This window comes from Vavraia culicis (genome assembly GCF_000192795.1).
Source record: "Vavraia culicis subsp. floridensis unplaced genomic scaffold supercont1.7, whole genome shotgun sequence".
Taxonomy (NCBI): Eukaryota; Fungi; Microsporidia; family Pleistophoridae; genus Vavraia; species Vavraia culicis.
In genome coordinates, this window is record NW_007360610.1 from 105,404 (window position 1) to 116,887 (window position 11,484).

Here is an 11,484-nt window from a genome sequence, read left to right on the forward strand (position 1 = left end):
TAATTGCGTTTAAACACTTATCGCGTCGTTTTTGCCCCGAATGACCAAAAAAAGTGATTTGGATGAAATAGAGCTGACAGACCTGGACTATCTAAAGATTTCAGACATAAAGAACACTAATGGTGAGATAAGCAAGGAGCTAAGAGCTTACTACGAGAAGTTGTTTGGATACAAGTTCTAGCAATACATTGCAGCAGGATGCTGAACGGAGAAACAAAATGTCATGGTATATCTTTCTTATTCAGAATTGATAGTAAATGAAATTGTTTGGATTAAATCGGAATTTGAATATGTTACGTTCTTTGACACTCGGTTATACGTAACGTATAATTTGATGGCACAAAGATGAATCTCAATTTTTGATCAGTTCATACAATAATTAATAATCATTTAATTAGTTCTCAATGTATGATGAAAACGAAATGCGCCAAATAAAAGGAACAATCCGTACGTGGTACAAAGAAGCTAAGTCCGTTTCTTTTGACCAGATAAAGCGATTCATTCTCAAATTTTAGAGAGAATGCTATGGCACCATTTGTGTCAATGTACGTGATGAAATTCTTACCTTGAATTTCTTCGTCGATGCATCTCATGATAAACATGTCGTAGTATTCGCCCTGCTCCCTCTCCTTCATTAAGATGTAATTATTGGCCTCGAATTCATAGAAATCGCACTCTACAAACTTCAAATTTGAAATGACTGGCACTAAAATCTCTTGCACATCAAGCAAATAGACTCGTTGTTCGGTAAACGGGCCTATTAATTCCTTGCTCTTCCATTCAAAATCGTATTCGCCTACCTCCATCAACATGCAGTCACCAGCTATCTCATCACATATATCGACGTATTCAAGTACAGCCGTATTTTTCTTCGTTTCAAATTTTTTACTTCTTCGTTCAGTTTTTATATCGGTATTATACCAGCCTGTAAATGCTTTTCTACCTGGCTGTGCACACAAATTAACCTCATGAAAGGATTTTTCGGACACTTCAAAGATAACTATCCGATTTCGTTTGACCTCTATTCTTTCAACTTCCACATTAGCATCTTCATTGAAAAGTATCAGTTCTCCTGACAAAAAATCGTTCAAATAATACGAAAAAGCGTACTTCCTATGTTCGATCAGATCATCATGGCACAGCAGATAGTGTCCTACGTCGTAATAAGAAGCGAAAACGTTGAACCAATGTTTATTTTCGTTAGATACCACGTTCAAAGCATTTTCATTCGCAACGGTTTCATAGTTTACATCAGTTTTTGATCCATCGGATTCTTCCAGCGGCCTCATTGCTTCATAAATTTTGCTTTTGAAGAACTTCAAGCTTTCAAGTTCAACGAGTTCATTGCTCTGAAAAAAATGGTAGAGGTCTGTGTGTTTTTCATAAAACTTTATGTTCCTATACACCTTTTCAATCGTGACAAACTCCTCTTCGGTGAGAAAATTATCTATGACGATATGTCTATATGGAAAATCACTGATTCTCATTATTGAAGGCCATCTATTTTAAAATATAAAAAGAACTCGAAAGCTGATTGATCGGTTGGTAAGGGAATATTATTCGGCCCTTTATGAACAAGGTAAATTTATTTCCTCATTTCTACGCAACAACGAGTTGAGCACTATTATTCAACTCGTTCTTTCTAAAGACATGCCCATCTATTCTTTATGAACAACATCAAAAGGTTATGATTGCCGAATCTAAAATAATTCTTTGACCCCTACCGTACTCACAACAAGTAAAAACATAACATATCAAAGGATAGAAACGTGATTTAATGAGCAATCAAACTTTGCTCTGTTTTACAAGCAGAAATAGCGCAGCTAGTACAAATATAATATTTTGAACTATGATACATAACAAGACCATTTTCTGTCTGTAACAAACCGATTCTTCTTTTTTGTCGTATGAACAAGGACCGGTACACGGCATTGCTAGTAAGTTATTAGAGAGACATCATACAATGCATCAACGCACCAATAAGAAATGAACACCACGATAGAGGAATAGCCCAGCGTGTGCTCTCCATACATATTTGTCTTGCCCCTCGATAATTAAGTGTCCATCCTTGATTCTCACATCAATTTTGGACATTAAAAACGTACCGCCGAACTTTCTGATGATTGTTGGTACGTGCAAATCATATGGTTCATCTTTGAAGATTATTTTGTATTTGAACAACATTAGGGGTGGGAATGGCTGTTCCATATTTTTAAATGCGTTTTTGCAGCCGGGCAGGGATGCGGACCACTCCGGGTTCAGATCACCCTTGGCAGATATATTTGTGGAAATGACTACAGGTAGGGCCTCAGGTCACAACATCAAAGAGATGCGCTAGCAAAAGGCATGTTAAAGGGCGAGAAGTGTTAACTCAGAGGTTGTGGATAAGGAGCGATGATATTCTTAGAGAGTGCGGTTCTCTTGACATCACAAGATAGCATATGACAAGACTCTCCAAAGACACCCAACTGTCGGCGCACCTTGATCTTCGAGACAAATATACACTACCGAGACCAAACGCTTTACGGCTTTGTTAGGGTACAACTCTTTGGGACCGGCAGGTTCTAAAGGGGCAAGTCCTGTCAACTTCAGATAACATAAAAAATTTATAACTTACGTGTAGCGGTTATACCACAAAAAAATGTTATAAACAGATCGAATAAACGAATATTTTAATGAAATATCAAACATCTTTTTTGTATGAATGACTCTGCTCATCTACTGGCGTGCTTCTGCCTGATTATAACGCTCTCTGCCATCCCGGTCCTTTGCCAATTGCAGAAGAGTGCAGTAATGTGCTAAAATGGTGCTAACTGCTCGATTTGCCAAAATAACAAAAGAATGGCCAAACGAAAGCTTTTACGTGTAAAGAGACGCGATGCCGTGCTTCTCCCTTAGCGCCAGGAATGGAAACTTGCAGCAGGTGATAACGCCTAGTGACCTGTGCCGTGCTGCCAGCTGGTAGTCAAACGGAAGTAATTCGGCTAAAGTAAGCTGATACCTCCAAACTTGTCAGAACTGTAGGAGCAGTATGCTCCACGCAGACTATCCGAACCAATAACAGTGTTTTTGATGATCGTGAGCGATCACTTGCAACGAGTGGAGGGCAGCAAGAACAGGTGTTATTCGTGTTTAAGTGTCATAAACACTCGATACGAGGCAATTTAACCGGAACGAGCTGCTTGCTCAGTGTTCGCCATCCAAAATGGAAGAAAAAAGTGCGTTTGGTTGATCAGCTGTATTGGTGGAAGAACATACTGTGAGGATCAGAAAAACGGTTGAAATACCACAAGCGAGTTTATTGCTGATTGGTAGATGGCTGTAATCGTAGGATGGCTGAAGTTATAGGGCTGCTGTGATCTTGTGATCACGTTGTTGACAGTGCCTCCAATGCATCAACGGATGCGCTTCGTTAAAATGAATGTTAAATCTGCGAGATAAGAAAAATCTTATTCTTGGAGGTTAAGAGCAGCAGGTGAGCGCAATTAGACCTCCTATACAGTGTGTAGCTCTGCTATAGTAATAATGTTATGGGCAGAGTGGTTGTGTGAAGGAAAAGAGTTGATGGAATGGCTTACAGATAATGTGCATTTTTTATACAGAACAAAGGCTGAGGAGCTACAACAGCTACTTCTAGCCGACAACAAGCAACTACCAGTCCGTAACAGCATGAACTATAAATTTGCAGAGAAAAAGATAGAAAAATATGCAAATGAATGAATTTGAATGTAAAATTTAGCTATAGCACGTATTAAAGATATGGATGAAGCAGAAAGGTACTTTTAGATCACGTATTAGAGATATAGGGTGAGTTTGAATGTACAATTTAGATTACGTATTATTCTACGTACAGTGCTATGTTTAGTCTTGCAGTTTAGAACAGACCATTTGTCGTGCAGAATTGTAGCGCATCCCTTACTTGATGTGGTTTTCAACGTGCCGTTCTGTTTAACTCTATCGGTACTGAAAATAAAGAATGTGTGAGTTAATTGTGCACACCGTGAATAAAACGTTCAACAAGTCATCATGAGTGACAATAACAAATAGTGGTAAATTAATTGATGGTATACGGCATAAAATAATTGGTCTATGTCTGTTGATACGCTAAGCACAAGCATAGTTTGGGCATTCATTCACTTGCCGGCAAACACTTCACCACGACTAAATCAGATTACAATGCATGCTCAAATCCGAAAAACTGTACTAAAATGGAAATGTTTTATTTCAAAACGATTGTTCACACTTTTTCAAAAGCATGTTTCTACGAATGCTGCGTTGTTACTTAAAAACATTTTAATTAGAACTTTACCTGCACATTGATACCTCTTATGGCTCAGCAAACCTTTTATTTGTGATTGTCCACTTCTGCCTGCAAATTTTTGGCGGTGTATTGGTTTATTTATGGTAAATTGGATGAAAAAAGTATGCGGGTGTATAAAAAGTCTTTTTGAGGCCCAGGACGCCGTATGGTAAGAATAGTAGAACTTGCAGATGATGGTACGCCATTGGTAGATCAATCGGCAACACTAAGCGAAGGAACAACCATTGAGTCAGTTAACGGTACATCCACAGTTCCACGCGCAGACTGGTCTAGAAATCAACACCGTGTCCGGCAAAACACCTCAGACCCATTTCATTCTTTGCATGGTTTAAGCCCGTCTCAAGCTCTGAGAATTATCCAGAGAAGCTTTCAGAATATGGAGATCAGTACGTTAGGGTCGGGCTGCTTCGTCACTCTTCTAATTTTATGGTTTTCAATGATTGTGTTAATGCTGGTACTATGCGGTTTAGCGTTCTGCTCGTTTGTGAATTTTTTATTTCCGAAGTGTAGCAAACCAATTTCAACACGCAAACCGAGAAATGTACCTAAAAGAGATCGCAACTAAAGTATAAATAAAGTATTCGTTATTACCGCCGTAAATATTGCTTAATTTCATATAATTAAGAAACGGTAGATTTATGTTTTATTCCTGTGACACAGAATCAGTTCATTGGCACTCATCATTGTGTTTCATCGATAATTGTAGATTGTAATGTATCGTATGGTGGGAGTGAGTGGTTACCATTCTTTGTTTTGCAATGTACTCACGCAGGATATACGCTGCAAACGGCAAAAACTCGATTTGTTCTACAACTCAACGCACATTCATACCACATGTCAAGAATTGTGTATTCAACGACAACAAAGGAAACATATTGAATGAGTAAAGGTATTTGACGCTGCTGACCCTCTAAATATGCCATGTCTTGCTGTTCTTGTTCTGTCATTGACCGTGCTGGCTGTCAGCACGAATCAATTTACGTATGTGAAATGCAAAATTTCTTTATCCTATGCCAAAGTTGCTTTTGTGGTAGCATGTTCAGTGCCATTTTCATGCTATGCTATCATCCAGCGGATTCATACCAAATAAATTTTTACCTAATTTATGTTGCAGGGCAGTTCAAAGTTTTCAGGTATTTTCGCTTCACATCTGCCACACGACCCATGTCACTCAGAGTCACTCCCAGTACACTAACACACGGTTACACGCATAAGTGTAGTTCTATGAGGAAGTGGCACTCATATTGGATAAATTGATGTAGATTACACACTTAACACGTTCTTCGCCCTGTACAATCGAGAGTTGTTTGGCGTAAGATTATCCGTCTCGCCATTAATGCTAATTAATCCCCATATGCTACCGACATTCATGTTCTGATTAATATGTTCATGTGAATGAGAGCCAGAAGCTTTGTGCACAGGATCGTGCAAAATTGACGCGTTTTGATGATTAACACGGCAGATGGTTTTTATGAGATTTGTTCGTAGAGCAGCCTATTGCAGTTTACCGAGCCAATCAAATTATCATTGTAAACTTATTTTTAAACATAAACACTAAAATAGCCTTTATATAACGATCCTACGTGCTTTTTTTCAAATTCTCTGTATTACTACGTTCTAATACATTGCTTTTATTGCCATGACATAAAAATACAAATTAATTACACGAAATGTAGGCACGCAGTTCGTATAATACAACAATTACACGTAAGCCAACCTACAATACAGCCATTACCTAACACACTGCTCTGTTTTGCTAAGCCTAATTAATTTTCCTTCCACAAATCATTTGCTCAGTGATCATTCATTTGTTTCAAATAAATTTATAATCTCGAAAATAAATTAACCCTAGGAAATGTCAGAAAAGAAAAAAGACGGGGATTACATTTCAGCCATACTGGAGAATGTCACAGGCAATAGCTGTCTCGTGCTTGACCCACCACACGACACAACGCTGGAAATAAACGAGCTAGGTATGTCAAAAGAAATGGCGAACTGTCACAGGGTGCGAGACAAGGGCCACATCATCGTCAGGGGAAAGCGAAGACGGGAGTGCATCTTTACTGTGCGTGTTTTTAACTCGAAGGTGGAAAAGACGATCTATCTCAGCAAGCATGCGCGTAACAACTTGCGGGTGAGGATTCAAGATGTCGTTAAACTGTACCCCTGTTCGTCGCTGACCAGGGTAAACCATGCCTTGATAAAGCCTATTTCAGATACCAAGAAAAATTTTTCGGATAAGGCTATTTTTGACACCTTTATAAAACCGTACTTTGAAAAGCCGCTCGTACCTATCAGTAAGGGAGACATAATCCCAGTAACGTGTGGAATGGTGACCGTAGATTTTAAGGTGCTCGAGCTCTCGAGCCAGGATGGTACAAACGATTTGAAGTACGGGCTGATCACGGTGGAAACCAGGATATCATCTGAGGGAGACGTGGACAGAGAGGCAGCCGAGGCCGACTTTAAGAGCATAGGCTACGATGATGTGGGTGGCTGCAGAAGGCAAATGGCACAGGTAAGAGAGCTCATTGAGTTACCGCTGCGTCACCCGTCCTTGTACACAAGCCTGGGAATCAACCCGCCACGAGGTATTCTTCTTTTCGGTCCTCCAGGTACTGGAAAAACGCTGATAGCACGTGCTATTGCCAATGAAACCGGTGCGTTTCTGTATGTGGTGAACGGACCGGAGATCATGAGTAAGATGTCCGGTGAAAGCGAGAGTAATTTACGTAATGTGTTCAAAGAGGCTGAGAAGAATGCTCCTTCAATCATTTTCATCGATGAGATCGATTCAATAGCGCCCAAGAGAGAGAAGAGCCACGGCGAGGTGGAAAGACGCATTGTATCGCAGTTGCTTACGCTCATGGATGGAATCAAGAAGGCGACAAATGTCATTGTTCTGGGAGCAACCAACAGGCCGAACAGTATTGATCCTGCGCTGAGACGGTACGGCCGGTTTGGAAGGGAAATTGAGATTGGTATTCCTGACAAGATAGGCCGATTGGAAATCCTTCGCATTCATACTCGTAATATGAGCCTGGCAGAGGATGTAGACCTGGAAAAGGTCGCAAATGAGACACACGGTTTTGTAGGTTCCGACATTGCATCCCTATGTTCAGAGGCGGCAATGCAGCAGATAAGGCGAAAGATGCCAAAAATTGATATTGAGTCGGATAAAGTCGATGCTGAGATTCTGTCGTCGCTGAAGGTAACAACGGAAGACTTTACGTATGCTGTTGATAACACAGATCCTAGCTCGTTGCGCGAGACGGTCGTTGAAACGCCCAATATCCAATGGGAAGATATCGGTGGTTTGCAGGCGGTTAAGGATGAACTAAGGGAAACTGTATCGTATCCGATAAAATTCTCTGAGAAATACGTGCAGTTGGGAATGGCGCCATCTCGTGGTATCCTGTTCTATGGACCACCCGGATGTGGTAAGACATTGCTCGCCAAGGCAGTGGCAAGTGAATGCTCGGCCAATTTCATATCGGTGAAGGGACCCGAGTTGCTGAACATGTGGGTGGGTGAGAGCGAAGCAAATGTAAGGGACATCTTTGATAAGGCGCGTAGCTCAGCACCATGTGTGATCTTCTTTGATGAGCTGGACAGTATAGCAAAGAGCAGGAGCAGCGGATCATCGGATGCCGGCGTGACAGACAGAGTTTTGAATCAAATGCTCACCGAGATGGATGGCATCTCCGCGAAGAAGAATGTATTCGTGATAGGTGCGACAAATCGACCAGATCAGCTGGATACCGCCCTTTTGAGACCGGGAAGACTTGATCAGCTTATTTTCATACCTTTGCCTGATCAGGATAGCCGAAATTCCATCTTTAAGGCTACGTGTAGGAAGACCCCTCTTAACAGAGACGTGAACCTGAAAGCCGTTGCGGAGATGACCAAAGGATGTTCTGGTGCAGATATTGCAGAAATCGTGCAGAGGGCACGTAAGTTTGCGCTCAAGGAGAGCATACAGAGGGACATGGACAAAATGAAAAACATTCGCAAAAAGAATGGTGATGTGGATGAGGAAGACATCGAACTTGAGAGCGAGCCACTCTTCGTTAGTTTGAGACATTTCCAGGAGTCGTTAAAGAATACACGCAGGAGTGTCACTCAGAAGGACATGGAAAGATACGAATCGTTTGCAAGGAGTATGAACATAAATCTCAACTTGAGCAACAACGAACGGCAGGAAAGGCCCGAGAACAACAACGTGGAGGATTTATATAATTAAACTGCCAAGTACCGCCTTTATTTATGATGTTGATCTGTTTGTGCGTATCCTTTTATGTTATTTGCTAATGATTGGACATGATGTTGTTCTTCAGGCTCTACTTGTGCAAATGTTTGGAATAAAAGTAAACTTAGCATGTCCCTTCTTCCCACATAACATGATCTACGCAATTGCCCTTCACTATCAAACAAAAAGGTAAATTTACCCAATTTTGTAGACGAAGTAACACAATCAACTGCTTTTACGGTTTAAATAAGTGTGATCCACATTTCTACACGTATCGCACAGAGTGGTAGGGAATAACTCACGTTCGACCCGTGCCCGTTACAAAGAGCATTCTACAACCAATTGGACCAAAGAATCGCTTTAATTACGTGAAATACATCAAAACACTCTTTTTCTTGGCCATAACCTCCTGTATGCCATCAATCATGTCGTTCTGCGTAATTTCCTTGTGATCCTTTCGCAGTGCTGCCATTCCTGCCTCAACGCATACCGCTTTACACTGTGCACCATTAAAACCTTCTGTGCTGCGTGCCAGCTCATCAAAATTTACACTACCGCTCACAGACATCTTTCTTGCATGTATTTGCAGTATGCGCTTTCGACCGTCCGTGTTCGGGAGCGGGAACTCTATTTTCCTATCAAACCTACCGCTTCTCAGCAGCGCAGGGTCCAAAATGTCCACACGGTTGGTGGCTGCAATAATTTTGACATCATCGGATGACGAGAATCCATCGAGCTGATTGAGTAGCTCAAGCATGGTTCGTTGTACCTCTCTGTCACCGGTCCTATCCGACTCAGTTCTCTTGGTCCCTATCGCATCAATTTCATCAATAAAAATTATTGTTGGCTTTTTCTCCACTGCCAGCTTGAACGCGTCTCTCACCAGCTTGGCGCCATCTCCAATATACATCTGCACAAGCTGCGGCCCTGCCAGCTTCATAAACGTAGTTTCGCTCCTAGCCGCACACGCACGTGCCATAAGTGTCTTGCCTGTACCTGGCGGACCATGCATCAATACTCCCTTGGGTGGTCTTATGTTCAATTTTCTAAACCTTTCTGGATGCGTAATGGGCAATACAAGCGCCTCAGTCAGCTCCATGATCTGTCTCTCCAGTCCACCGATGTCTTCGTACGTTTCAGTCGGTTTCTCATCCAGTTCCATTGCTTTAACCCTGTTGTCGTAGTCGGGCGGCAGCTTCTCAAAGATAACATTTGTTTCCTTGTGCAGAGACACCATATCACCCGGCCTTAAGTCCTTGGCCTCCACAAGCCCAATCATGGGCAAGAATGAGGTTACACGTGTGCTGGTGCTCACAACCGCACTCTTCTTCTCCTCATTCTCATCATCATCCAAAATTTCAACGACATTTCCGACCAGGTAGGGCATCTGCCGGTTAAGTTTGATTTTTTTCAAGTTCTCGTTTATACCCTCCTTCTTTACGCGTATCTGATGCTCAATGTTGCTTATCACAGACTTTATCATGTCTGTCTCGCCATTTATCAGCTTTGTCTGAACATCCAACTCGCCCAGGTCCTCGTCAAAAAGATTGGGCCGTAATTTCAGTAAATCCTGGATTATATCCGCATGTGACATGAGGGGTGCGAAATTGTTATTTTAATATCTCAGTTTGTTGTGAGCAGCGAAATTAAGAAAAACAATTCGATCTTAGCACGTTATTTTATCGTGACAGCCAAAGATTGATTATAACAGCACCAACTTGTCATAAAAGGCAATCTTTTATTCATAAAGTTCTGTTGCAGGAGCTAAGCAGGATTCCGCATCGCAAAATTGAAGAGAGCGGTACGTAACGCGCCATTATTAGGTCAAAGGGGTGATCTTTTGATATGCTCGGCATAAAATACGAAAAGGTGCACGGATTGGCGAACAAATAATGCATTCAAATACTGTTAAGCGCAAGCATTTCCAAAATATTTGATAAAACAGCAGAGTCAAAGGTTCTATCAGCACGCATCCGTGTGTGTGCCAAGTAAATTATTTTTAAAACTATTCATGAATGTATTTCGTACCATGACGGATAAGTTCTGGCATTCCCTTGTAATAGCGCTGGTCTTTGTAAAAATAATCCTATGATATCACATGTGCGTTGGTTTGGCAATGAGCAGCCATTTGTAAACAATTACGGCGCGCATGCCCCATCTCACCACCATGTATCTGCTTTAAAAGGCTGCAGTACTAAATGTCATCTGATGAATAGCAGTTAAAGGATGATTGTGGCTTAGGAAACAAAATAATTGCTGTACTATGTTAAAAAGATTTTAAAATATGGTGGAATAACAATATGTCCTCAAAACAACACGTCTGTCCGAATTGTTTTATGTTTATTACGCATTTTCTTTCTTGTAAACCGTTTGTTTGTAAAGAAGTGCAATTTAAACGTAGTACGCCCAAACTATTAATTTAATGGTTGCCCTGAAATACTAATTTCTCTATTTTGTCGTATATTTCCTCTCCAAACACGCAAATCCTTATATATTTCCATTATCCTTCACCAATCTCTTTATTTTCTGTACTTCTGCATCAAAATACTTCATAATCTCTGTTTTACTCTTTTTCTCAACGAAGTGCCTGTCTTTCAGCTCAAATTTGCTCGGACCGCTTATCGGCGATGACACCCACAGTTCCATAACAGATGGCTGTCTACTCACTATGTATCGCCCTATGCCATCAACACTATACTCTATGACATTGTTGTTGTGTTCAATCTCGCCGTATCCATTATCCAATTTCTTTTCCAGCGAGATCAAAGTGTTGTGAGCAATCGTAAAATATGAAGGCTGCCCGGTAATTCTCTGCAACATTTTTGATGGGTGCGCCATTATTTTAATATAGGTCGTTAGGACAGCGCTGAAAAGCGATGATCCAACAGAAACAATTCGGAAATATTCGACCCGG

At 41.1% G+C, this 11,484-nt stretch overlaps 6 protein-coding genes across 6 annotated transcripts; 3 read left to right on the forward strand and 3 right to left on the reverse strand.

The window, feature by feature from the left end:
- Window positions 1-397: 397 nt before the first annotated feature.
- On the reverse strand, window positions 398-1,487 carry VCUG_00626 (uncharacterized protein; the record flags this gene model as incomplete). The annotated part of the gene is made up of 1 exon (XM_008075456.1): window positions 398-1,487. The coding sequence occupies one exon, from the start codon at window positions 1,485-1,487 to the stop codon at window positions 402-404; it is 1,086 nt and encodes a 361-aa protein (XP_008073647.1). The 3' UTR covers window positions 398-401.
- Window positions 1,488-4,466: 2,979 nt separating this feature from the next.
- On the forward strand, window positions 4,467-4,915 carry VCUG_00627 (uncharacterized protein; the record flags this gene model as incomplete). Its single annotated transcript, XM_008075457.1, has 1 exon — window positions 4,467-4,915. The coding sequence occupies one exon, from the start codon at window positions 4,467-4,469 to the stop codon at window positions 4,884-4,886; it is 420 nt and encodes a 139-aa protein (XP_008073648.1). The 3' UTR covers window positions 4,887-4,915.
- A 327-nt stretch (window positions 4,916-5,242) lies between these two features.
- On the forward strand, window positions 5,243-5,578 carry VCUG_00628 (uncharacterized protein; the record flags this gene model as incomplete). Its single annotated transcript, XM_008075458.1, has 1 exon — window positions 5,243-5,578. The coding sequence occupies one exon, from the start codon at window positions 5,243-5,245 to the stop codon at window positions 5,576-5,578; it is 336 nt and encodes a 111-aa protein (XP_008073649.1).
- Window positions 5,579-6,176: 598 nt separating this feature from the next.
- VCUG_00629 (AAA family ATPase, CDC48 subfamily) lies at window positions 6,177-9,119 on the forward strand (the record flags this gene model as incomplete). The annotated part of the gene is made up of 1 exon (XM_008075459.1): window positions 6,177-9,119. The coding sequence occupies one exon, from the start codon at window positions 6,177-6,179 to the stop codon at window positions 8,562-8,564; it is 2,388 nt and encodes a 795-aa protein (XP_008073650.1). The 3' UTR covers window positions 8,565-9,119.
- Window positions 8,913-10,203, reverse strand: VCUG_00630 (26S protease regulatory subunit 6A). The gene has a single exon (XM_008075460.1). It carries the CDS (start codon window positions 10,162-10,164, stop codon window positions 8,935-8,937), a length of 1,230 nt encoding a protein of 409 aa, XP_008073651.1. The 5' UTR covers window positions 10,165-10,203; the 3' UTR covers window positions 8,913-8,934.
- Window positions 10,204-10,947: 744 nt separating this feature from the next.
- On the reverse strand, window positions 10,948-11,390 carry VCUG_00631 (frataxin; the record flags this gene model as incomplete). The annotated part of the gene is made up of 1 exon (XM_008075461.1): window positions 10,948-11,390. The coding sequence occupies one exon, from the start codon at window positions 11,388-11,390 to the stop codon at window positions 11,058-11,060; it is 333 nt and encodes a 110-aa protein (XP_008073652.1). The 3' UTR covers window positions 10,948-11,057.
- Window positions 11,391-11,484: the final 94 nt, after the last annotated feature.

Bases quoted from the DNA above. Each gene is read 5' to 3' on its own strand.
- VCUG_00630 (XM_008075460.1), bottom strand. From the start codon at position 10,164: ATGTCACATGCGGATATAATCCAGGATTTACTGAAATTACGGCCCAAT.